Consider the following 25574-nt stretch of genomic DNA (forward strand, 5'->3'; position numbering starts at 1 on the left):
GAGAACAGGAAAAACTCCAGTCCCCTGAAAAGACGTATGAATTTTGCCACATCACTTTTGAACCTGTGGTGCCAGCTCTGAGTCGGTTGCTTCAGCCTTACCTCACAAACGAGCCCATTGGTTACTCTTCTTAACATTGGGTTTTAAACCTAAACCTTACCTCAACCCTAACTTTAACCACACTGCGAACCTTATGCCTAACCCTAAACGTAAAAGAAGACCAAAAAGCACATTGTTGTTTTCATAAATCTTTAAGATTTAGCCAATTTGACTTTGTGGTTGTGGTAACTAGTGGAAACCATTGGTATTGGTACTTATTTTTTCTCTGCTCCACCCACCCACTGTTTAGCCCAATGAAAAATCTCTAAATCAACCGTAACTATGGCGTTTCCAGGAAGTGATCCCCAACCGGAATTATTCCAGCCGCCTCCCCAACATGACATGAGGGCCCATCGCACCATGCGTACTAGCAAGAACAAACCGGCTTGAGTGGAGCTACTACTCGACAACGTCAGGGCTGACGACAACTACTAAATAGCTGTCATTTGAGAGATAAAGTGCAGACAGAACGGCGCTTTGGGGCAAGTACAGTTGCGTGTTTTTGAGTGGTCATTTTGGGGATTTGGTGTTTGGTTCATATGCATATTATCGTTCTAATAACTTTGACATTATTCTGCAATACTTGAGCAGGTGGACTCTAGGGCCTGAGTAGGATTTAAAAGCCAGGAGATTTTCCAACCGAGACAGACACATCACCCGGTTGCTGACTAGATCAATTGGACCAATATTATCGTCCTTGCTGTTGTGGAAATAGTTTTAAAAAATTAATGTTGCTATATTTGTCATGAGCCTTAACACAAGTCGCCCGTGTTAACTAGTTATCGCAGTCCGTCTTTTAATGCTGCCACTACTACCCTTCCAGGTCCTGAATAGACAACGGAAGAAATGGCGGACGACCCCAACGCAGCGGATAGGAACGTGGAGATATGGAAGATAAAGAAGTTGATCAAAAGTCTGGAAGCTGCTCGGGGGTACGTGTGGACATGACAAGTGCATGGGGTTGTCAGTGACTTTCTTCTTCTCATTGAACCAGTAAACAAGGGGCTAACTTAGTAGCTAACTAGCTACTACCTATGTGGAAGCTAGTACAAGGCCCATACAAATTAACATTATCTAGCTAGCAAATGACGTTAATAGTTTTAGTATTTATTTCAACGCGTAACTAGCTAGTTAGCTAACCAGCTAGATTACTTGGCATTGATCTACCTAACGTTAGCTAGCTTGCTATTAGTTGTGTAACTAGAATGACTTCTTTACCTTCAGCTACCAAGCTGGCAATGCGTGTACTAGTGGTGTCTGACATTCACAGTTAGCTAGCTGATAATACAATCTGAATCTACACTTTGTTTTGGTTTTAACAATCTCATAGCTGATGCCCAACGCTATCTAGTCTACATTAAAAAAAAGAGTGACAGTGGGCAATTTTGCTGCTTTAAAGTCAAATGTGATGTAATTTCAGGCAGGTTTTTGCTGACCAAGTCTTTACCGGTCAGTGTCACATAAATAGGCCTTTAATAGCTGGCAATAGACCTGTCACTCAGCCAGAGTAGCTGACAATGGAGTTTAATTTAGAGCAAAGGGTCAAGCAATTCCTAAGCATTACTTTTGACCTGGATCCAACTTTGGAACTTTGCTTAGCTAAATTCCACATCTGACTTGTGCATGAGCACTCTTTTGCCCTGGGTGGTTATCTATATAGTCCAGTGGGTCAAATTGTTTAATGAATTCAGTCAGTGTACAGAATACTGTGACCTTCACCCCCTTGACTAGGAACAGCAACAAGTTTGTATTGTCAACATTGTGGCCAAAACAAAAATGTGGAAATATGGAGACTGGGAAGGTCACGCTCCCATTAGGCCTGTAGTAATGTCCTCATCTGAACCTGCCATAAGAGCTCACCTTAGAGCGGTCGGGTTTGATGCTATAGTTGAATAAAAAGGACATGCCTGGCTTGCTTGGGAAAACAGGATACATCTAGGGCAGGTTAAGCAAGTCGTGACCTGTGGTTTCTGTGTAGGTCAGTGGGTCAAGAAGTTTAATAATGAGTTGACCTAGTGCACAAACTACTGTGACCTTCACCCTCTTGACTAGGTACAGCAACAAGTTTGTAATGTCAACATGGTGGTCAAAACCAAAAAAAATGTGGAAATACTACTTGGGCAAGGTCACACTCTCACTATAAAACCGTTTATCTTTTTACAATCAGGGCCAAGTCTTAATGCTATGTATGTTTTTGTAGGTATGTGTTAGTGCTTTAATACAGTACTAACAAGTAAATGTTAAAATATTGTTCATGCAAAAAACTCTGGTTGGTAATTAAGTCAGTCTGGATGCCCCACACGCGTGCATGTCTGGATGCCCCACACGCGTGCATGTCTGGATGCCCCACACGCGTGCATGTCTGGATGCGGGCATGTCTGTACATACTCGTGGGAGATATGACGAGGAGGAAAATTGCTGCTGGGCTTAGTTATGTTCCCTGCAAACTTGATCTGATTGATTGTTAATTATCGTGTGTTGAGTTCACCTTGTGTAGAACTTCCTGATTTAAAAGCATTTGCAGAAACCTAAAATATTAAAACTGCTCACATAAGTAACGCTGTTACCAACTCTGTTACATTTGTAAGCCTGTAAAAATGTTTTTATTTTTTATGTAGATGTTAGCCATGGCGTGACCTTCACCTACTTTAGTAATTTCCTCATCTGAAAACCGGTCGTAAGAACTTGCTTTAGAGCAGTCTGGTTTGATGCTATGCTTGTATGAAAAGGACATGCTTTGCTAAATAGGACTCCTTTACATGAAAGGCAGGTTAAGCAAGACAACCTGTTGTTCCTTTTTGAAAATATATTTATGCATTTTTGTGTGTACTTTTTCGTGAATTCCAATTGCTAGTTAGTCTTTTCCCATCGCTGCAGCTCCCGTACTGACTCGAGAGGCGACGGTAGAGAGCCATGCGTCCCCCGAAACACGACTCTGCCAAGCCGCACTGATTCTTGACACAGTGCTCACTTAACCCAGAAGCCAGCCACACCAATGTGTCCAAGGAAACACAGTACAACAGGCGACCGTGTCAGCGTGCATGCTAGAGCTCGATGGGATAAGGACATCCCGGCCAGCCAAACCCTCCCCTAACCCGGACAGCGCTGGGCCAATTGTGCGCCGCCTCATGGGTCTACTGGTCGCGGCTGGCTGTGACCTAGCTCGGGATCGAACTCGAATCTGTAGTGACGCCTCGAGCACTGCGAACCAGTGCGTTAGACCGCTGCGCTACTCGGGAGACCCATGTTCCCTTTTTTTGTTGTAAAAGTTTAAATAAATAGCTTGCAGACATCATTTTGCCTGAGTTACTTTGCAGCTTATTTTACAACTCAAAGGAAGTGTTAGAATATGCCTTGTTTTTAAAAGTGGGTTTAATGCAATTGATCTCCTCTCAGGAATGGCACGAGTATGATATCCCTGATCATCCCACCTAAGGACCAGATCTCCAGAGTGGCCAAGATGTTGGCTGATGAGTTTGGCACTGCATCCAACATTAAAAGCAGAGTCAACAGGCTCTCTGTGCTTGGAGCCATCACCTCTGTACAGCAGAGACTCAAACTCTACCATAAAGGTGTGTGAAGTCAGGTTGTAACTACTATCTCTCCTGTATGAAGTAATTTGGGGTGGTCCTGGCTGGGTTATGGCCATTTCTCCATTCATTCTAGTGGTCTAGAATACAAGAATTTCGCTACACCCGCAATAACATCTGCTCAACACATGTATGTGACCAATACATTTTGATTTGATCTCTGAGCTCCAACTTATTTTTTTTTACCCGCAGTGCCTCCCAACGGTTTGGTTGTGTACTGTGGCACCATTGTGACTGATGAGGGCAAAGAGAAAAAAGTCAATATCGACTTTGAGCCTTTTAAACCCATCAACACTTCTCTGTATCTCTGTGACAACAAGTTCCACACAGAGGTAAGGTTGTTCAACACCCCTCTGTCCATTATTTTCTCACTTCACTATATATTTCCCATTGGGCTATTTGACTGGGAAATATGGAGTTTTGGATTGCATTGCACTATTGAAACAACACTCCTAACGGTATCACGATTGTGTTGCTTGTTTTGGTGAAGAAACTTGGCTTTGTGTGTGTAGCGTGACGTTAGGTATAGCCAAAACAGTCAAAATATTGACCACCTTTCTAATTAGATTAAAAAAATTATATTGCATGCATTTTCTGTCTCTCTCCCAGGCTCTTACAGCATTGCTCTCAGATGACAGCAAGTTTGGTTTCATTGTGATTGATGGAAGTGGCGCCCTCTTCGGAACCCTACAGGGCAACACCAGAGAGGTGCTGCATAAGTTCACAGTGGACCTACCCAAGAAGCACGGTAAAAGCCCTACATTCACATGCACTCATGAACACAATTACAGCCTGTCCCCACACAACCATGTATAACAAACAGCTCTCTTTCAGGCAGAGGAGGACAGTCTGCCTTGCGTTTTGCTCGTTTGAGGATGGAGAAGAGACATAACTACGTGCGGAAGGTGGCAGAGACGGCAGCCACGCTTTTTTTGTGCAACGACAAGGTCAACGTAGCAGGCATGGTCTTAGCTGGTTCAGCTGACTTCAAGACGGAACTCAGCCAGTCAGACATGTTTGACCCGGTCAGTAACTCCAGACCCACCATTCCAGGTCTTTCTGGTGCCATTGTCAACATTGCCATTGTAGCATTTATATGGCTGCTATGTGATCTGTTTTTTCACTGATGACTGTTTGACTCGTGTCCATTCAGAGGCTTCAAGCTAAGATCCTGAAGCTGGTTGACATATCATATGGTGGGGAGAATGGCTTCAACCAGGCCATTGAACTGTCCGCAGAAGTGCTTACCAATGTCAAATTCATCCAGGAGAAGAAACTAATAGGTACTTGTATTCAGTACATCTGATCTGTTGTTAATTTGCATGAATGTCTACTCCATCCTGTTGTCATATTGATAATATAGAGGACCTTTTCTCCCAGGACGATACTTTGATGAGATCAGCCAGGATACGGGGAAGTACTGCTTTGGGGTGGAAGACACACTGAAAGCCATGGAAATGGGTGCTGTTGAGATCCTGATTGTTTATGAGAACCTGGATACCATGAGATACATCCTACGTTGCCATGGAGCAGAGGGACTTGCTATGGCGGAGAAGGGTACCGGTATGTAAATGTGCTCGACACACACTACAAAGTGCATCCAGTTGAGGGATTCTTGTCTTAACATGTTTTTATTTCTTGCCCCTCTGTTCTGTTCAACATCTTCTACTGATTCAGATGAGAAGACGTTGTATTTGACACCAGAGCAAGAGAAAGACAAGTCTCACTTCACAGACAAAGAGGTCAGTGAGGAGTCATTATCTTTCCATAACCAACACAAGTGTATGAAGGAATTTCTGTTGTGGTCCCAGATTTTCTAGAGGACCTTAAAATGTGATGTAAGCAAAATTGAAGAGAAATTTAATCTACTTCCTGTGTTCGCATCCACTACCTTTACATGGAGAATTCTCATCACAAAAGGATCTCCTCCAATTTTTCCTGTTCAACTTTTTGGTTGTGGGTTTATTTCTACAGACTGGTCAGGACCATGAGCTGATCGAGAGCTTGCCATTACTTGAATGGTTCGCCAATAGCTATAAGAAGTTTGGAGCCTGTCTGGAGATTGTCACTGACAAGAGCCAAGAAGGATCCCAGTTTGTAAAAGGCTTTGGTGGAATTGGGGGTAAGGGTTTAAGTATACATTCATAACTAAATGCTTTTACTATTTTGGGTGGGTTTATTCTGGGTTCATGCAAATGAATAAAAATGTCAGTGTAGATTGGCAGTGTAATGCACCTCTGCAGAGTAATTATACTGAACAAAAATATAAATGCAACAATTTCAAAGATTTTACTGAGTTACAGTTCATATAAGGAAATCAGTCAATTTAAATGAATACATTAGGCCCTAATCATGGATTTCACATGGGGCACTCTGTTTACAATGTTGACATCAGCAAATCACTCGCCCACATGATACCATACATGTGGACTGCGGTTGTGAGGCCGGTTGGACGTACTGCCAAATTCTCTAAAACTACGGAGGTGGCTTATAGTAAAGAAATTAACATTAAATTCTCTGGCAACCGTTCCGGTGGACATTCCTGCTTTCCGCATGCCAATTGTACTCTCCCTCAACTTGAGGCATCTGGCATTGTGTTGTGGAACAAAACTGCACATTTTAGTGGCTTTTTATTGTCCCTAGCACAAGGTGCACATGTGTAATGGCCATGCTGTTTAATCAGCTTCTTGATATGCCACACCTGTCAGGTGGCTGGATTATCTTGGCAAAGAATAAATGATCACTAACAGGGATGTAAACAAATTTGTGCAACATTGGAGAGAAATTAGCTTTTTGTGTGTGTGGATTTCTGGGATCTCTTATTTTAGCTCCATAAACAAGGGACCAACACTTTACATGTAATGTTATTTTTTTTTATTGTAAGACTATTTTTTATTTTTTTACAGGGATCTTGCGGTACAGGGTGGATTTCCAGGCCATAGAGTACCAAGGAGAAGACGATGAGTTATTTGATTTGGATGACTACTAGGTAGTTGAGACTGACGTGAGGAAAAAAAAAATATTCATCAATTGGAAGGCTTTCCCTGATTTGACCAAGACTGGTGGAGGGAAAGCAAGTCGTCAGGAGAGAGACCTAGACCTTCAAACAAAAGAGATAGACGTGATACTGTATATCAATGGATCCCTGACTTGAAGCAGTGACTCCATCTCCTGTTTGGAGGGAGCTTGTCTTGGTTTGTTTCTCTCCACTTAATGACGGATTCAAAGTGACTGACAGCAAGGCCATGCTCCTCCTGCCTGCTTGGCCTGCTCTAGGCCACAGTGATAGAAACGTGTTTTTCTCATCACTCCCTACTTTCTTCTTATCAATGCAATTTTCCTCTATCTTTTTGTCTTTTTTTACTGGTACTTGCTGCTGTTGTGTTTTATGAGATTCTGATTATTTTGTTTTCCTTTTTTAAATAAAATGTAGTGGGCAGGGAAAAAATAATTCAATTGGAACTGCTTGACTTCCATATCCTGCCTCCTATCTTTAATCCAGTACAGCTTTTTGTCCCATTTTCCCCTCTGGTAATTTATCCACTGTTGCAGATGCTGTACTCTGAGCCTATACTGTTCTCTTGTACCTGTTTTCATTTCGAGGACCTGTGTCCTTTATTACTCATACAGACTTCCCAGAGCTGAGATTTAGAATTGTACAGCTACATTGTCTGTTTTTATATTGCCTTGTACACTACACACCCTCACCAATCTGTCTCATTCAGTATAATGAACCATGCCCTCAGTGCTGTGCACCATGCATACTTTCATGTTCCCCAGAGGCATCTGTGTCCAAAGTTAACTGTGATTGATTGTCTGAATTGCACAGTGACAGGAAACTGACCAATCTGAGAGCTAGTGTGGTGGTTGTTAGGCAGTTGTGTGTGGCTTGACTTCCAGGCATATTACTGGTATGAGTAATCCTCTAGTTCTATCGACATCAATTGAAACTTGAATGTGGATACTGCCAATACAAAAGTTGAGTGCAGCCCCTCTCCCCCCCCTCCCCTACTGTTACATACTGTTGGATTGAAAGACTCCTGCCAAGCTCTGTTTCTCCCTACCAACAAGTCACAGATCATTTTGGTCAGAGGCACTGGATGTTTATTTGGGGGTAATTGTGGCTTGCATGGTCTAAAAAAAGAAATTGTCAGCCTGAATGTGAGATATATATAAAAAGAAGCTTTAAGGGCCTTGACTATTGTCTGAATCTGGCACGTAAAAATGGTGTTGTGATGGTTCTCCATAGTTCATTTTGGGGCACAGTGAGCAGTTTTATCTAGTTATGAATGTGATGAGTCTACTTTGCAACATCAAGCCCATATGACATTTTCTAGATTTCATCTATTCATCTGTCACCATTTTGTATGAGACGTATTAAATGTCCTGATTGTTTGCAAGTCTGGTGTCATGACTTTTGGTTGTCCCGGTGGATGTCCTATATTTACAGAAAATTAAGATTATGGGAGCTATTTCTGCATATTACCTTCTTTTTTTTAACCTTTATTTTAGACAAGTCGGTTAAGAACAAATTCTTATTTACAATGACTGCTTACCCTGGCCAAACCCTAACCCAGATGACGCTGGGCCAATTGTCCACCGCCTTATGCGACTGCAAATCATGGCCAGTTGTGATACAACCTGGAATCGAACCAGGGTCTTTTTTCACCTTTATTTAACCAGGTCGGCCAGTTGTAAATGAGAATTGTTTTCAACTGTGACTTGGCCAAGATAAAGCAAAGCAGTGCGACACAACACAGTTACACATGGAATAAACAAACATACAGTACATAACACAATAGAACATCTATATACTGTGTGTGCAAATAAGGTACGGCAATAAATAGGCCATAGTGGAGAAATAATTACAATTTAGCAATTAAACACTGGCGTGATAGATGTGCAGAAGATGAATGTGCAAGTAGAGATAATGGGGTGCAAAGGAGCAAAAAAAATAACAGTATGGGGATGAGGTAGTTGGATGGGCTATTTACAGATGGGTTATGTACAGGTGCAGTGATCTGTGAGCTGCTCTGACAGCTGGTGCTAAAAGTTAGTGACGGAGATATGAGAGTCCAACTTCAGTGATTTTTGCAATTCGTTCCAGTCATTGGCAGCAGAGAATTGGAAGGAAAGGTGGCCAAAAGAGGCTTTGGGGGTGACCAGTGATACCTGCTAGAGCGCGTGCTACGGGTGGGTGCTGCTATGGTGACCAGTGAGCTGAGATAAGGTGGGGCTTTACCTAGCAAAGACTTAGATGACCTGGAGCCAGTGGGTTTGGCGATGAATATGAAGCGAGGGCCATCCAAAAAGAGCGTATGGTCGCAGTGGTGGGTAGTATATGGGGCTTTTATTACAAAACGGATGGCACTGTGATGGACTGCATCCAATTTGTTGAGTAGCGTGTTGGATGTTATTTTGTAAATTACATCGCCGAAGTCAAGGATCAGTAGGATAGTCAGTTTTACGAGGGTATGTTTGGCAGCATGAGTGTAGGATGCTTTGTTGCGAAATGGGAAGCCGATTCCAGATTTAATTTAGGATTGGAGATGCTTAATGTGAGTCTGGAAGGAGAGTTTACAATCTAACCAGACACCTAGGTATTTGTATTTGTCCACATTCTAAGTCAGAACCGTCCAGAGTAGTGATGCTGGTTGGGCAGGCAGCGATCGGTGAAAGAGCATGTTTTACTAGCATTTAATAACAGTTGACGGCCACGGAAGGAGTGTTGTATGGCATTGAAGCTCGTTTGGAGGTTAGTTAACACAGTGTCCAAAGAAGGGCCAGAAGTATACAGAATGGTGTTGTCTGCGTAGAGATAGATCAGAGAATCACCAGCAGCAAGAGTGACACCATTGATGTATACAGAGAAAAGAGTCGGCTTGAGAATTGAACCCTGTGGCACCCCCATAGAGACTTCCAGAGATCCGGACAACAGGCCCTCCGATTTGACACACTGAACTCAATTTGAGAAGTAGTTGGTGAAGCAGGCGAGGCAGTCATTTGAGAAACCAAGGCTGTTGAGTCTGTTGATAAGAATGTGGTGATTGACAGAGTCGAAAGCCTTGGCCAGGTCGATGAATACAGCTGTACAGTATTGTCTCTTATCGATGGCGGTTATGATATCGTTTAGGACATTGAGCATGGCTGAGGTGCACCCATGACCAGCTCGGAAACCACATTGCATAGCGGAGAAGGTACGGTGGGATTCGAAATGGTCTGTGATCTGTTTGTTAACTTGGCTTTCAAAGTCCTTAGAAAGGCAGGGTAGGAGGGATATAGGTCTAACAGTTTGGGTCTAGATTGTCTCCCCCTTTGAAGGGGGATGACTGCGGCAGTTTTCCAATCTTTGGGGATCTCAGATGACACGAGAGGTTGAACAGGCTAGGAATAGGGGTTGCAACAATTGTGGCGGATAATTTTAGAAAGAGAGGGTCCAGATTGTCTAGCCTGGCTGATTTGTAGGGGTTCAGATTTTGCAGCTCTTTCAGAACATTGGCCATCTGGAGTAGTGACACCTCTAGCCCTTTCTTGTGTTTTCTTCAGGGGTGTGCAGTTTGATTCAGGGCTTATTCAATACACACGAAGTAAATATTGTCTTTTGCATTGTTTTCAAAAGGAATTGTTCAGTGTATTGGTACATCACTGATCTGTGAATAATACACTATTCTCTTCACTGCTAAAAGGGAAATGTGTTACATTAATCAATGTCCAACCCTTGCCAACATAATAATTGCTAAGTAGAATGCATCATTATACTACCACAGCTATAAAGAGTTACGCCAATTTGTATTTATTTAACTATCAATCATCTCTCCAATCCCAGGCATCTCTCCAATCGCTACTCTTTACATCATGAAGGATTGTTGTAACTAGTCTTTTCGAAGTGGAAGTCATTTATATATCACACAATCTGCGCAGCACTATGCTCAGGTAGACCCTCTAACAAGCACACAACATCTATGTCTTAGCAGCAGAAAAGAGCCAACCACGAAATAGCACATGACAACAACACCTTCATTATAATGTTTGACCAACCAAGTGCATCTATGCTTGAGTGAACCCCTCCCCAATCCTGTCTTCTGTGACGTCATATCAGCTGCAGGCCGACGCAGGGCTGGGTTTCCATTTTTCGCAGCGAGTGAGTTTCGGGGAACAAGAATATGGAGCCGGAGATGGAGGACAAAACGTTGGAGCAGATGGTGAGTTTTGAAACGGATTACTCGCTGCCTCATATTGATGTGAACGTGTGTCGGTGGACGTAATATGGTAGTATCTCCCGAGAGCGGTTTCGATCAAAAGGATTTGGAACTGACCGGAGGGTCGAGATGACAGACAAAATAGATGCTAACTAGCGTTAGCTAGTAGTTACCTAGGCTAGCGAGCAGAGGTAGGGCCCAATGTCCGTGATCTAACATTAACCAGTGGCTTATGATTCATTATTCTAGTTAACAGCATAATGTTTTGGGGAATGATTGGGAAACGAGTGATTATCATCCGAATGGTAATTTAAAGGTCGACGTGACGAAGATTGATTTGGCAAGTAATAGTAGAGGGCCGTGAAGTGGCCCCGTCAGATGCTAACTAGTTACAGTTAACCAGTTTAACTCGTTTATGTAGGAAAGTAAACTAGGCGATTGGATCTCACTGAGTCTCCACTTTGTCTGGCTCAAACAAGTTAACGTTAACCACTGCACAAGTTATCAGATCAAACCTAAAGTTAGGGTTCAGATTAATGTACCTTTTATTGAGCACATAACTAACGATTTGTCTTAGGTAAGGTAAGATAGCTACCCAGATAGAAATGTATTCCTTGCTAGCGTTAGCTAAAACAGACACTCCCCACCCGAGCACTGGAGTTCAGTATCTGGCATTGTGAATAAGTGGCATTTTATTAAAGCTGCGCAGAAGGAAGTAACGTTGGTTAACTACCAGTAAAGCGAATGTCAGTTAAACTAAGTCACTACTACGTTATGTTGAAGCAGACGGTCGGCGTTAAAGCTACGTTTTACGAGTAGGTAGGTAGCAAGTCCGTATGACAATCTCATCAGGCAAAAATTAGCAAGGCTAACTGGATTAGTTATTCAGAATTATACAAAGGGTTGTTTGGATCGTGGATGTTGCTTGTGGGACAACTTCCGCCGCCATACCAGCCGACGACGTGGTATGTCCCGCAACCCAGGCAGGAAATTCATAACCTTCATCTTCCTCGGGGAAAAAAGCGTCTACACAATATTTTTTCCATACTACTATTTGGTTTGCAACAGTTGGGTTTGTCTCAACCTACCTGTTTTACCTCTACGACCTGTACAACAATGTATCATTTTACAAACATGTTCTCTCCCACTGCAGTAGGCAAGCTAGCCCAAGAATGAAGGTGAAACTAATAATTCGAAGGGCCTGGACACCAGTATCTAGATACTATTTAGTATAGCGATACTATTTAGTATCACTGCAACAAAACGGAAGTGTATTTAACTTCTTTAGGAAACAGCCCTATGTTGTAATCCAGGCTGCAGTCCATACATTTAAGACCCCCTCAAATTAAGTGGAGACTTCTGATGACGTCTGACGAGTATACACTTGCAGAGGGAGGAAGGAATGATTTTAAAAAACGTATTAACAAATCTCAACAGAGAAAAGGAATAGTCACATGCATACATAAAGACTATTTACATTGCCAGGAATCCTAAACGGACTAATCATATTCATTAATAATACAAGTTTTACTTGCCTTTTTTCAAATGTATTACATTTTTTTAGTTGAAGTAGTGCCATATTGTTTAAATTCATTTATAAATTGAAAAAAAGTTAGGTTTTGAATTGGACCATTTACATTTGTGAATATGAAATTGACCTAATATTATTAGTAGTTGAATTAAATATACTACATCTTTATCAATGTCAGAATTTCTGAAATAAATAATTTTATCAAAACCATTAACTTGTACAACCAGTCCTATATATTTTTTTAATACAATTATATGTCAATCCGAAGAAATCTACAATAAATACAGGCAAAAACAAATTCAATATGGTCTCCTTCTCCACTCCACAGAAATGACATTTATAGCCAATATTCAGCTTGAATCTTTATAAAACATGTTTCACAGGATAAATTCTATGTATCATTTTAAATGAAACTTCCTTTACCTTGTTACTGATACATATTTGTTAGCCATTTTCCATGCTTTCCCTAATTGTATATCACCATAGATATTTAACCAAAATAACCTTGCTGAGGGATTTGTAGTATCACAACAAAACAATATTCCTAATCTGTTTATTACTACATTTATCTTTGATGTTAATATTGCCAATTCATTTATTATTATGTACATCTGTTACATCAACCACAGAGGAATTAAAAAAAAAATATATATATATAACCCCCCCATTGGAATCGCATCACAAAAAATTGCATATTCTTTCGGGGTTTTGGGAATTTTAAACTTATCAAGAAATTCCCCATATGAAAGTGGATTTCCATCCTCATTCAGTAACTGACCAACCAAAATAATTTTATTCTTAAAGCAGTTATGAAAAAAAACGTACTTTTAAATCATATATCTCTGTTGTTTCATAGAAAGTATCTGTGGGGGGAAAATTGTGTTTATACACTAACATCCAAGCTAAAATTGCCTACTTATGGAATTTGGCCAATTTTACTGGGATTTTATCAACATCAATGACATTGAAGCAAAATGTCTAAACCACCAACGGAGTCAAATAAATACTTAGGAAAGACATTCCAAATACTGTTCTGGTTCTTAATATACTTCAGAATCCATTTTATTTTAAAAGTATTATTTAGAGTATTGAAATCTAAAACCTCAAGACCTTGTTCTTTGGTATTAGTGAGAATATCTTTCTATAGATAGTGAGGCTTGTTCCTCCAAATAAAATTATAAAGAATCTTATCTAAGTTCTTTATAATTTTAGGGGATAATTCAAGCGATAACGAGACAACCCGATCTGGATAACCCTTCAGCTTTGGACAATAAAACCCGACCGTATAATGAAATATCTCTCAGCAAGCAGAGGTTCAATTTCTTTTGTTTTTTCAATGGGGTTAAAGTTTAATTCACTCCTTTGTTTTTCATCCTTGCATGTAACAATTCCAAGATAAGTAACCTTATATTTAAATGAGATACCATATACTTCTGGAAAAAAAACAATCCTTGAGTGGAACTAAGACTGACTTATTGATATACATTTTCAAACCCGAAACCAGTATGTATATATAGTTTAAATTCATTGCCAAGTGCTGAAACACCTTGAAAATTCCCTTTCCTGATATGAAGAGCCATAATTTGAGTAACCAATATAAATTGACTAATTGGGCAGCCCTGCCTAATGCCACGCCCAATATTAAATATTTTGGATGTCCCGTGAGTTAATTTTACTTAGCTAGTACAACCATGATATAAAGTTTGGACGGCTTTTAAAAAAAAAAGTCACCAAACCCCCAAAAAACGTATTGCTTTGAACATAAACTCATGTTCTACAGTGTAAAAAGCTTTATAAAAATCAACAAACATAAGAAAACTATCATCAAGGATGAGGTCATTATAGTCAATCATATCTAAGATCAACCTGATGTTATTACTAATGTGTCGACCATGCATAAAACCTGATTGTTCTTCATCAATTATGATGCAAGTCTTGTTTCAACCTCTTAGCAAATACAAGGGCAAATAATTTCCCATTATTTCAACTGGCTAATGGGTCTCCAGTTGTCGATATAAAGACTATCCTTATTAGTTTTGGGAATCAAAGTAATTACACCTTGCTTTAAGGAAGCCGGTAACTCCCCTTTTCCTATTGATTCTTGGAACATAGCAATAATGAAAGGGATCAATTTATCATTGAATGCTTTATAAAACTTGCTAATTAAACCATTTCCAGGGGACCTATTTTCATTAAGGCTTTTAATGCAAGTCTCAACTCAATTTCAGCTAACTTGTCACAAAAATCCCTGAAATCTTTAGCATATCTTAGCATATCCGTATTGGAAGTTGACTGGGCTGATGTATCCAGATTCTGATAAAACTGGGCAACATGCTGAGAGATTTATTTTGGATTTTCATTGGGAGTATTATTGATCATTAATTTACATATGGAAGTGTTTTTGCCTGCCCTTTTTTCTAAATTAATGAAATATTTTGCATTTTTCTCTCCCTCTTCCATCCAATTCTGTCTGTTTTACAAACGCTCCCCGGGCCTTTTCCTTGTAGATACAGTCTAACTGCATTTGCAATGATGATAGCTCCAGTAATTCCTGATGAGTTAGTTCAGTTTTTTTGTTGTATAATCCATTATTTCCTTTGTCATATTCTCTCTCTTGGGACAATCAATTTCTTTCCCCATTAAAATAGCCGAAAGCCTTAGCAAATGTCATTAGCCCACAGTAACTTCTAAACCTATTCATAACACAGGCACAATTCCAGTATTCATCAGTAATTCCTGCTACATCCTTCTTAAATACTTAATTCTCTAGTAACGTCTTGTTAATTTTCCTGTAACCTTTACTAACTTTTTTTTGTTTACAAACCATGCATATTTATCTTTATTGAGATCCCTTTGTGGTCTGTTAAAATCGATGGTTCAATTGAGTCTGCATCAACTTTGTCAGCCATATCTTCAGATATCAGCCAGAAATCAATACAGAATTGTATAGATACATCTTTGGTACTCCATGTAAACATCATCTTATCTGGGTTCTTATATCTAGAACACCTAACCGTAGACATATATTGCTTATCTCACAAACATAATTGCTATCCTTATAATCATCTATCTAAATAATCATGTAATACTGTATTAAAGTCTCCACCCCTTTTACTTTGGCCAATGAAAATGTATACCATAATTGTACTCATTTTCCTCTCAATGTCTATAAATAAAATAGTTACTTGACTTGTTATTGGTAGCATAAATATTTACAACAATTAATTGAATGTGGTTGACATCGACCAATAATATAATCTATCTCCCTGTATTATCTGCTTCATGACTCAATATATGACCCTTAAAGTTGCCTTTTAAAATAGCGACACCTGCAGACGGTTTAGTACCAAATATCATTCCCCCATTGACACTTCCAAAACACAGTATCTGTGGAACAGACATGAGTTTCTTGAATGAAATAAGTCGGCACTTTTACCCTTACAATACAAAAATAAAGATTTCCTTTTCAAAATATTACGGATTCCCCTGGCATTAATAGAAAAATCAAATTAACATTTACTATTACAGTGACTATATGAAGAATATTAAACTTGTGTAGGTTCACATGAAGTGGGTTCTCACAAAGACAAGTTCTTACTAGTTGCAAATAAAAACAGTCCTTTGCACCACGCAAGTGGTTGACCTACATTTTATATATATATATACACATGCAAACAGTTGAAGTTGGAAGTTTACATACACCTTAGCCAAATACATTTAAACTCAGTTTTTCACAATTCCTGACTTTTAATCCTAGTAAAATGTTCCTGTCTTAGGTCAGTTAGGATCACCACTTTATTTTAAGAATGTGAAATGTCAGAATAATAGTGATTTATTTCAGCTTTTATTTCTTTCGTCACATTCCCAGTGGGTCAGAAGTGTGCGTACACTCAATTAGTATTTGATATAATTGCCTTTTAAATTGTTTAACTTGGGTCAAATATTTCAGGTAGCCTTCCACAAGCTTCCCACAATATGTTGGGTGAATTTTGGCCGCCTTGCTCGCACTCGCTTTTTCAATTCTGCCCACAAATTTTATATGGGATTGAGGTCAGGGCTTTGTGATGGCCACTCCAAAATCTTGACTGTGTTGTCCTTAAGCCATTTTGCCACGACTTTGGAAGTATGCTTGGGTTCATTGTCCTTTTCCAAGGCCCATTTGCGACCAAGCTTTAACTTCCTGACTGATGTTTTGAGATCTTGCTTCAATATATCCATATAATTTTCCTACCTCACGATGCCATCTATTCTGTGAAGTGCACCAGTCCGTCCTGCAGCAAAGCACCCCCACAACATGATGCCGCCACCCCCGTGCTTCACGGTTGGGACGATGTTCTTTGGCTTGCAAGCCTCTCCCCTTTTCCTCCAAAAATAACGATGGTCATAATGGCCAAACAGTTCTATTTTTGTTTCATCAGAAGAAAAGTACAATCTTTGTCTCCATGTACAGTTGCAAACCGTAGTCTGTCTTTTTTATTGCGGTTTTGGAGCAGTGGCTTCTTCCTTGCTGAGCTGCCTCAGGTTACGTCGATATAGGACTCGTTTTACTGTGGATATAGATGCTTTTGTACCCGTTTCCTCCAGCATCTTCACAAGGTCCTCTGCTGCTGTTCTGAGATTGATTTGCACTTTTCACATAAGTACGTTCGTCTTTTGGAGACCGAACGCGTCTCCTTCCTGAACGGTACTGAACGATATGACGGCTGCGTTGTCTCATGGTGTTTATACTTGCATACTATTGTTTGTACAGATGAACCTTGAGGCGTTTGGAAATTGCTCCCACGGACAAACCTGATTTGTGGAGGTCTACAATTTTTTTCTGAGGTCTTGGCTGATATCTTTTGATTTTCCCATGATGTTAAGGAAAGAAGCACTGAGTCTCCTAACCGACTTGCCAAAACTACAGTTTGTTAACAAGTCATTTGTGGAGTGGTTGAAAAACAAGTTATAATGACTCCAACCTGAGTGTATGTAAACTTCCGATTTCAACTGTATATATACATATTTCCATACAATTGCAAATAACATTGTGCCATTGATTGGTAAAATGAATAGCCATCAAGCTAACATTAAGTGTCAGTGTGAATTTCCCTGCCATTTAAAAACACTTGGCTCACACGAACAATGCTCTTCCTCAAGAAATATCAAGTTTTATGAGATGCAAATAATACTCAGTCCTGCACAACTCAAAGTAAGAACTTTTCCCCTCCTTCCTTGTTCTCTCAATCATCGGCCACAGACGATTCCGAGCTTCTTTGTCAAATGCTGTCAGATCCTCCTTGAACCTCACCTTGTTGTTCTTTAAATAGTCATTTTTCTTTGCACTTTTCCATGTCGGATCCCTCGCTGTCCTGGAGATGAATCTCATGATCACTGATCGTGGTGGCTGGTTGTTTTCCCCATCTCTCAGCCTATCCAGGCGGTGCACTACACCCAGAGAACCTGCAACAATGTTTCGCCCCCTCCTCCAGGACTATTGCCCAGCAAATGTCCTTCACTCTTGCTTTGATATTCTTGTCAGAGTTTTCTGCTATTCCATAATTCTGAGATTCCATCTCCGACCCTACCGGTCCTCCCCGTTTACCTTTGACTCCATTTCAGTGAGTTTCTTCTCCAGGTTTGCAACCTGCATTTTCAATGTTGCGTTTTGCTGCTTCAGAGTTTTTACTTCCTCAGCATTGAAATCAATCGCTTTCTTCAGGTTAACGATGCTGATAGTCTTCTTTTTCACCAAATCCATGATGTCATCTGCACTCTCTTTGATTTTTGCCCTGAGGATGCGGACAATGTTTTCCTGTAGCTGGCTCAGTGATGGTTCACTTCTCAGCTTCTTTGGAAGTTGCTCCTTGGTTGGGGTATTTGGGTATGAATCACATTCACCCCCTTTTTTACACTGCAAGCATATGAGGGAGTTTCAGCAATGCCTCTTTTCTCGAAGTTTCAACATCCATTATCCCAGCAACAGTTTGGTCATGTCCTGATTCCATGATACTAGCTATGAAGACGTTAGTGAGCTAACTTAACTAAACATGCTGAAACTTTTCGCTAGCTAGCTTGTTTGTTGGAAATCGTCAAATATAATTCAATGGTTTGATTAATTACAAAATTATTCATGGCTAGACAAAGAATTGCAACTGAGAGAAGCCTAAAATTATTCCTCAGATAGAAATGTTACACCCTCTCATGCTACACCCTCCCATCTTGAGCCCCCTCCTCAAGGAATGATTTTTAAATGGACCGCCCTTGCCCAGAAATTCATCACTCGTTCACCCCGCGATAATTGTGTTTTCAACCACTGGTAGCTTGTGGGTGCTTTCTATGCGCTGCAGTTAATTATGATTGCATGTCTACTTATTTACTATGTAATTATTAATATACTCCTACTGTGTGATGGCTAACTAACGTTCGTCTGCCTAGCTGGAACTTCTGAAGAAGGAAAATGTTTTATTTCTACAATTTCCGAAAGCTAACCAAACATTACTTTTACGAGACGTATTTGTGCATTAGTAGCACAATTTCGAACCTTTTTTACGTTAGCTTTTACTTACACTTGTATGTTGACTTCTCCGTTGATGTTGTTTTATATTCTTTAGCAAACATTGTTGTGAATTGAATTCTGGGCAGTTTCAGGCCCCGGAGTGAACATAATTGTAAACTCGCAAACTCTACTAAAACGGGGGCTAAGGGGCTTACGTTGCAAACCTCCCTTGCTTGGCTAATCATTTGGACCGCCCTACAAGATGGTGATGGGGATTCCCCCAAGGGCATAAGGCAAGGGTAAGTGGACGAGGTTGGGTCTTTTATGAGTTTGAACCACTGCCCCAGAGTCATATGTTTTTTTTCTCCCCGAACTATAGCACAAAATATATGACATAAAGCAGGAGTTTGGTTGCTTCGTGTTTACATTCTAGCCATGGAAAAAATATTGCATTACTGCCATCCCCCCCCTACCACTAAGAAACCATAAACACTCAGAATTCCATTTTGATTAATTAACCAGCACAGTGCATCCTGTGTAGGCCTATTCGATATGATTAGAATGACTTAGAATTAATGACCTGGTGAAAATAACTAACGACCAGCCAGCTTGGGTCGCAACTTCAGAATCCAAAATGGAGCCGATACGGGCCTGGAGGCAAGGGAAATAATGTCTGAGTTGGTGTTAGAGCTCACTTAATAGTTATTGGCAGCCCCTAACATGGAGATCGGAAAGTGATGGAGTACCATTTTCGCTGGCAACGGTATGAGCGGGACGTTCCATTCTCCGCCAAAGAAGAGGCAAGTGCTGGCTGTCATCAACCTCAAATCAAAATCAAATCAAATTTTATTTGTCACATACACATGGTTAGCAGATGTTAATGCGAGTGTAGCGAAATGCTTGTGCTTCTAGTTCCGACAATGCAGTGATAACCAACAAGTAATCTAACTAACAATTCCAAAACTACTGTCTTATACACAGTGTAAGGGGATAAGGAATATGTACATAAGGATATATGAATGAGTGATGGTACAGAGCAGCATACAGTAGATGGTATCGAGTACAGTATATACATATGAGATGAGTATGTAGACAAAGTAAACAAAGTGGCATAGTTAAAGTGGCTAGTGACATAAGAATGCAGTCGATGATCTAGAGTACAGTATATACATATGCATATGAGATGAATAATGTAGGGTAAGTAACATATAAGGTAGCATTGTTTAAAGTGGCTAGTGATATATTTACATCATTTCCCATCAATTCCCATTATTAAAGTGGCTGGAGTTGGGTCAGTGTCAATGACAGTGTGTTGGCAGCAGCCACTCAATGTTAGTGATTGCTGTTTAACAGTCTGATGGCCTTGAGATAGAAGCTGTTTTTCAGTCTCTCGGTCCCAGCTTTGATGCACCTGTACTGACCTCGCCTTCTGGATGATAGCGGGGTGAACAGGCAGTGGTTCGGGTGGTTGATGTCCTTGATGATCTTTATGGCCTTCCTGTAACATCGGGTGGTGTAGGTGTCCTGGAGGGCAGGTAGTTTGCCCCGGTGATGCGTTGTGCAGACCTCACTACCCTCTGGAGAGCCTTACGGTTGAGGGCGGAGCAGTTGCCGTACCAGGCGGTGATACAGCCCGCCAGGATGCTCTCGATTGTGCACCTGTAGAAGTTTGTGAGTGCTTTTGGTGACAAGCCGAATTTCTTCAGCCTCCTGAGGTTGAAGAGGCGCTGCTGCGCCTTCTTCACGACGCTGTCAGTGTGAGTGGACCAATTCAGTTTGTCTGTGATGTGTATGCCGAGGAACTTAAAACTTGCTACCCTCTCCACTACTGATCCATCGATGTGGATAGGGGGTGTTCCCTCTGCTGTTTCCTGAAGTCCACAATCATCTCCTTAGTTTTGTTGACGTTGAGTGTGAGGTTATTTTCCTGACACCACACTCCGAGGGCCCTCACCTCCTCCCCTGTAGGCCGTCTCGTCGTTGTTGGTAATCAAGCCTACCACTGTTGTGTCGTCCGCAAACTTGATGATTGAGTTGGAGGCGTGCATGGCCACGCAGTCGTGGGTGAACAGGGAGTACAGCAGAGGGCTCAGAACGCACCCTTGTGGGGCCCCGTGTTGAGGATCAGCGGGGAGGAGATGTTGTTGCCTACCCTCACCACCTGTGGGCGGCCCGTCAGGAAGTCCAGTACCCAGTTGCACAGGGCGGGGTCGAGACCCAGGGTCTCGAGCTTGATGACGAGCTTGGAGGGTACTATGGTATTGAATGCCGAGCTGTAGTCGATGAACAGCATTCTCACATAGGTATTCCTCTTGTCCAGGTGGGTTAGGGCAGTGTGCAGTGTGGTTGAGATTGCATCGTCTGTGGACCTATTTGGGCGGTAAGCAAATTGGAGTGGGTCTAGGGTGTCAGGTAGGGTGGAGGTGATATGGTCCTTGACTAGTCTCTCAAAGCACTTCATGATGACGGAAGTGAGTGCTACGGGCGGTAGTCGTTTAGCTCAGTTACCTTAGCTTTCTTGGGAACAGGAACAATGGTGGCCCTCTTGAAGCATGTGGGAACAGCAGACTGGTATAGGGATTGATTGAATATGTCCGTAAACACACCGGCCAGCTGGTCTGCGCATGCTCTGAGGGCGCGGCTGGGGATGCCGTCTGGGCCTGCAGCCTTGCGAGGGTTAACACGTTTAAATGTCTTACTCACCTCGGCTGCAGTGAAGGAGAGACCGCATGTTTTCGTTGCAGGCCGTGTCAGTGGCACTGTATTGTCCTCAAAGCGGGCAAAAAGTGATTTAGTCTGCCTGGGAGCAAGACATCCTGGTCCGTGACTGGGCTGGGTTTCTTCTTGTAGTCCGTGATTGACTGTAGACCCTGCCACATGCCTCTTGTGTCTGAGCCATTGAATTGAGATTCCACTTTGTCTCTGTACTGACGCTTAGCTTGTTTAATAGCCTTGCGGAGGGAATAGCTGCATTGTTTATATTCGGACATATTACCAGACACCTTGCCCTGATTAAAAGCAGTGGTTCGCGCTTTCAGTTTCACGCGAATGCTGCCATCAATCCACGGTTTCTGGTTTGGGAATGTTTTTATCGTTGCTATGGGAACGACATCTTCGACGCACGTTCTAATGAACTCGCACACCGAATCAGCGTATTCGTCAATATTTCCATCTGACGCAATACGAAACATGTCCCAGTCCACGTGATGGAAGCAGTCTTGGAGTGTGGAGTCAGCTTGGTCTGACCAGCGTTGGACAGACCTCAGCGTGGGAGCCTCTTGTTTTAGTTTCTGCCTGTAGGCAGGGATCAGCAAAATGGAGTCGTGGTCAGCTTTTCCGAAAGGGGGGCAGGGTAGGGCCTTATATGCGTCGCGGAAGTTTGAGTAACAATGATCCAAGGTTTTACCACCCCTGGTTGCGCAATCGATATGCTGGTAAAATTTAGGGAGTCTTGTTTTCAGATTAGCTTTGTTAAAATCCCCAGCTACAATGAATGCAGCCTCCGGATAAATGGTTTCCAGTTTGCAAAGAGTTAAATAAAGTTCGTTCAGAGCCATCGATGTGTCTGCTTGGGGGGATATATACGGCTGTGATTATAATCGAGGAGAATTCTCTTGGAAGATAATGCGGTCTACATTTGATTGTGAGGAATTCTAAATCAGGTGAACAGAAGGATTTGAGTTCCTGTATGTTTCCTTCATCACACCATGTCTCGTTAGTCATGAGGCATACGCCCCGCCACTCTTCTTACCAGAAAGATGTTTGTTTCTGTCGGCGCGATGCGTGGAGAAACCCGTTGGCTGCACCGCCTCGGATAGCGTCTTCCCAGTAAGCCATGTTTCTGTGAAGCAGAGAACGTTGCAGTCTCTGATGTCCCTCTGGAATGCTACCCTTGCTCGGATTTCGTCAACCTTGTTGTCAAGAGACTGGACATTGGCAAGAAGAATGCTGGGGAGTGGTGCGCGATGTGCCCTTTTTCGGAGTCTGACCAGAACACCGCCTCGTTTCCCTCTTTTTCGGAGTCGTTTCCTTGGGTCGCTGCATGCGATCCATTCCGTTGTCCTGTTTGTAAGGCAGAACACCGGATCCGCGTCGCGGAAAACATATTCTTGGTCGTACTGATGGTGAGTTGGCGCTGATCTTATATTCAGTAGTTCTTCTCGACTGTATGTAATGAAACCTAAGATGACCTGGGGTACTAATGTAAGAAATAACACGTAAAAAAACAAAAAACTGCATAGTTTCCTAGGAACGCGAAGCGAGGCGGCCATCTCAGTCGGCGCCGGAACCTGGCTCTACCATGGATAGTTCTTCCAGTTTTGTGCCATCAATGGAAATGTCACTAACCTCACCAACTAGCTTGGTTAGTTCTGACTCTCTAACAGTAGTTGTTGCCTATGTTGGCCTATTGGAAATGTATTCAATCATTATATATTTAAGTTCTTGTCTCATCATTGAATCTCTGCTAGCTTGCGCCATGACAATGATTTGTTTAGCATAGCAATGTTGAATGAATACAATTTAGAATTGGATCAAAACATGAGGAAATAACTAACAAGCAGCCTGCTTGGTTAGCAGCTTCAGAATGCAAAAACAAATTTGACCTTACCTTCTCTCTTGGTGGGCAAGAAATATGCCGCCAACTGGAGAAGACAGATTTTGTGCCCAGTTCTCTCTCACTTCACCTCTTCCTCTCTGTAACAGCTAGCTAGTTTATTTTAGGCCTGCTATGTTAGGTTAGCTAGGCATTAATATTAGCTAGCTACCTAATCAAATCAAATGTATTTATATAGCCCTTCGTACATCAGCTGATATCTCAAAGTGCTGTACAGTAACCCAGCCTAAAACCCCAAACAGCAAGCAATGCAGGTGTAGAAGCACGGTGGCTAGGAAAAACTCCCTAGAAAGGCCAAAACCTAGGAAGAAACCTGTACCTGTAGATTATATTTTTGATTTAGCCATCCATAGATTGCTGTCATCCACATATCTTATAATATAGATAGCTACTGACAGTGGTTATGCACCTCCATCGGTGCATTTGTTCCAGCCAGTGTTCTCTGTTTTGTCACCTTAAAAAAATCTTTGTCCATGTCGATCATTCCTATTTCCACACAATATGTCACTGGCACTATCTTACAAAGTGACATTAGCTGCCTAGCCCTGTGCTTTTCTATTGGACAGAGCATGCCAGTCTAAGCTTGTGACATATGTTAGGCTAGTGTCATATGACACTCACTTAAAGTTGCAATATGTAACTTTTTGGGGCCGACCTGACCAAATTCACATAGAAATGTGTTATAGAGCTGTCGTTCTCATTGAAAGCAAATCTAAGAAGTGGTATCTGTTTTATGTGCACTATTTCTATGCTTTGCGTTTTAAGTTTAATTTTTGCATCTTACTTTTGGTTTTGTACAAAGCTTCAAACAGCTGAAAATACATTTTCTGTAACCAAAAATATTGTATTTCACAATGGTTTCGATGGTACATTGATACTTTACGCTATACTTGCTTGTTTTGTCACAAACTGAAATTAGGCTAACTATTTGAATTTTAGCAACCAGGAAATGGTGGCGCAAATTATTATGATTTTTATTTTTTGTGGATACAGACAGGAGTAATGTATGCAACCTCAACTGCATGTGTTTTGGCAACACGTACATACTGGGAGGTTCAGTTGTAAGTCATTTGTCGCTCCAGACAAACACCCTCACTCTTCCAGGAGGACAGTAAGGCTGATAACATTTAGACACAGCCAGGACACACACACTCATAAAAATGGGGTGGCAATGAAACCCCTCAGGATACAAATGTTGCCATCCATAGCATTTCCCAGTTCTCCATATATTTTAAATGCTGTTATTATCAGTCCATCTGGTGTTATTAGGCTAAATCATAAATTACCTTGCACAGCCAACCTGACAAGGTCTGATTTCATGTCAATCTTTTGAACACAGATTTCAGATTGACATGGCTCTACAGGTCTGGAAACGGCGCAGCTGTTAGATCAGCCATGGATTCTTCCCTCCCCTCATATTCAAAAAGCATCCGCTAACATTGGGGCGGCAGGGTAGCCTAGTGGTTAGAGCGTTGGACTAGTAACCGAAAGGTTGCAAGTTCAAATCCCCGAGCTGACAAGGTACAAATCTGTCGTTCTGCCCCTGAACAGGCAGGTCTTAACTGACCTGCCTAGTAAAATAAAGGTAAAAAAAAAAACATAAATTAAATCCAGCTCCCGACGCTCAAGGAGTTAGTTTACTTTGACTGACAGCTTCTTCAGATGAGAAATTATGGCAAGCCTCTTAGCCTGGCATTGTAATTTGGTCCCCATAGTAAATTGGATTTGGTACAGTTTGGACCAGAAGGTTTGGGCTGGCTGTTAATGAATAGTATGTGTCTCTTGATGTACTAATGGCCTGTGTTGCTCTCTCCCCCCCCCTTCAGAACTCCACTTTCATGGACTCCCAGACAGATGAACGATCAAAGAAAACTACAGTGTTCAAGGTTAGCAAACTGTCCACGGCCAGACAGTCATTCACTGAAGTGTAATGGAAGCTTATTATCCTAGTCCACCTCAGAGCACATACACTACAATTTTTTTGTCTTCATACTTCTCTTAAAAGTGTGCTATCAATCTTGACAATCTAGCCATTGTTTACAGTGCTCAGTGAAACAGTGAG

At 41.5% G+C, this 25574-nt stretch overlaps 2 protein-coding genes across 6 annotated transcripts in view; both read left to right on the plus strand.

Annotated features, from left to right (window-relative positions):
- Positions 1–418: 418 nt before the first annotated feature.
- Positions 419–8089, plus strand: LOC115105788 (eukaryotic peptide chain release factor subunit 1-like). Of its 2 annotated transcripts, none has more exons than XM_029628176.2 (11): positions 419–590; positions 923–1031; positions 3496–3671; positions 3882–4021; positions 4299–4437; positions 4524–4714; positions 4843–4972; positions 5070–5252; positions 5367–5431; positions 5664–5811; positions 6596–8089. In XM_029628176.2, exons 2-11 carry the CDS (start codon positions 946–948, stop codon positions 6676–6678), a joined length of 1341 nt encoding a protein of 446 aa, XP_029484036.1. In that variant the 5' UTR covers positions 419–590; positions 923–945; the 3' UTR covers positions 6679–8089. The 2 variants fall into 2 exon arrangements, with proteins under 2 accessions (XP_029484036.1, XP_029484035.1); XM_029628175.1 differs by having other exon boundaries at positions 420–581.
- Positions 8090–10780: 2691 nt separating this feature from the next.
- The window catches only part of LOC115105789 (F-box and WD repeat domain-containing 11-B-like), a 43013-nt gene continuing 28219 nt past the window's right edge, over positions 10781–25574 (plus strand). For 2 of the 4 annotated variants that reach the window (XR_010460568.1, XM_065007435.1), the window contains exons 1-2: positions 10781–10891; positions 25339–25398. Coding sequence is in view for 2 of the 4 variants with exons in the window: in XM_065007435.1 (XP_064863507.1) it covers positions 10853–10891; positions 25339–25398 (99 nt within the window). In the remaining 2 variants the exon portion in view is untranslated. The remainder of the gene's footprint in view (positions 10892–25338; positions 25399–25574) is intronic. The other 2 variants (XR_003859916.2, XM_029628177.2) reach the window with 1 other exon arrangement.

The sequence above is a fragment of the Oncorhynchus nerka genome, linkage group LG22 (genome assembly GCF_034236695.1).
Source record: "Oncorhynchus nerka isolate Pitt River linkage group LG22, Oner_Uvic_2.0, whole genome shotgun sequence".
Lineage (NCBI taxonomy): Eukaryota > Metazoa > Chordata > Actinopteri > Salmoniformes > Salmonidae > Oncorhynchus > Oncorhynchus nerka.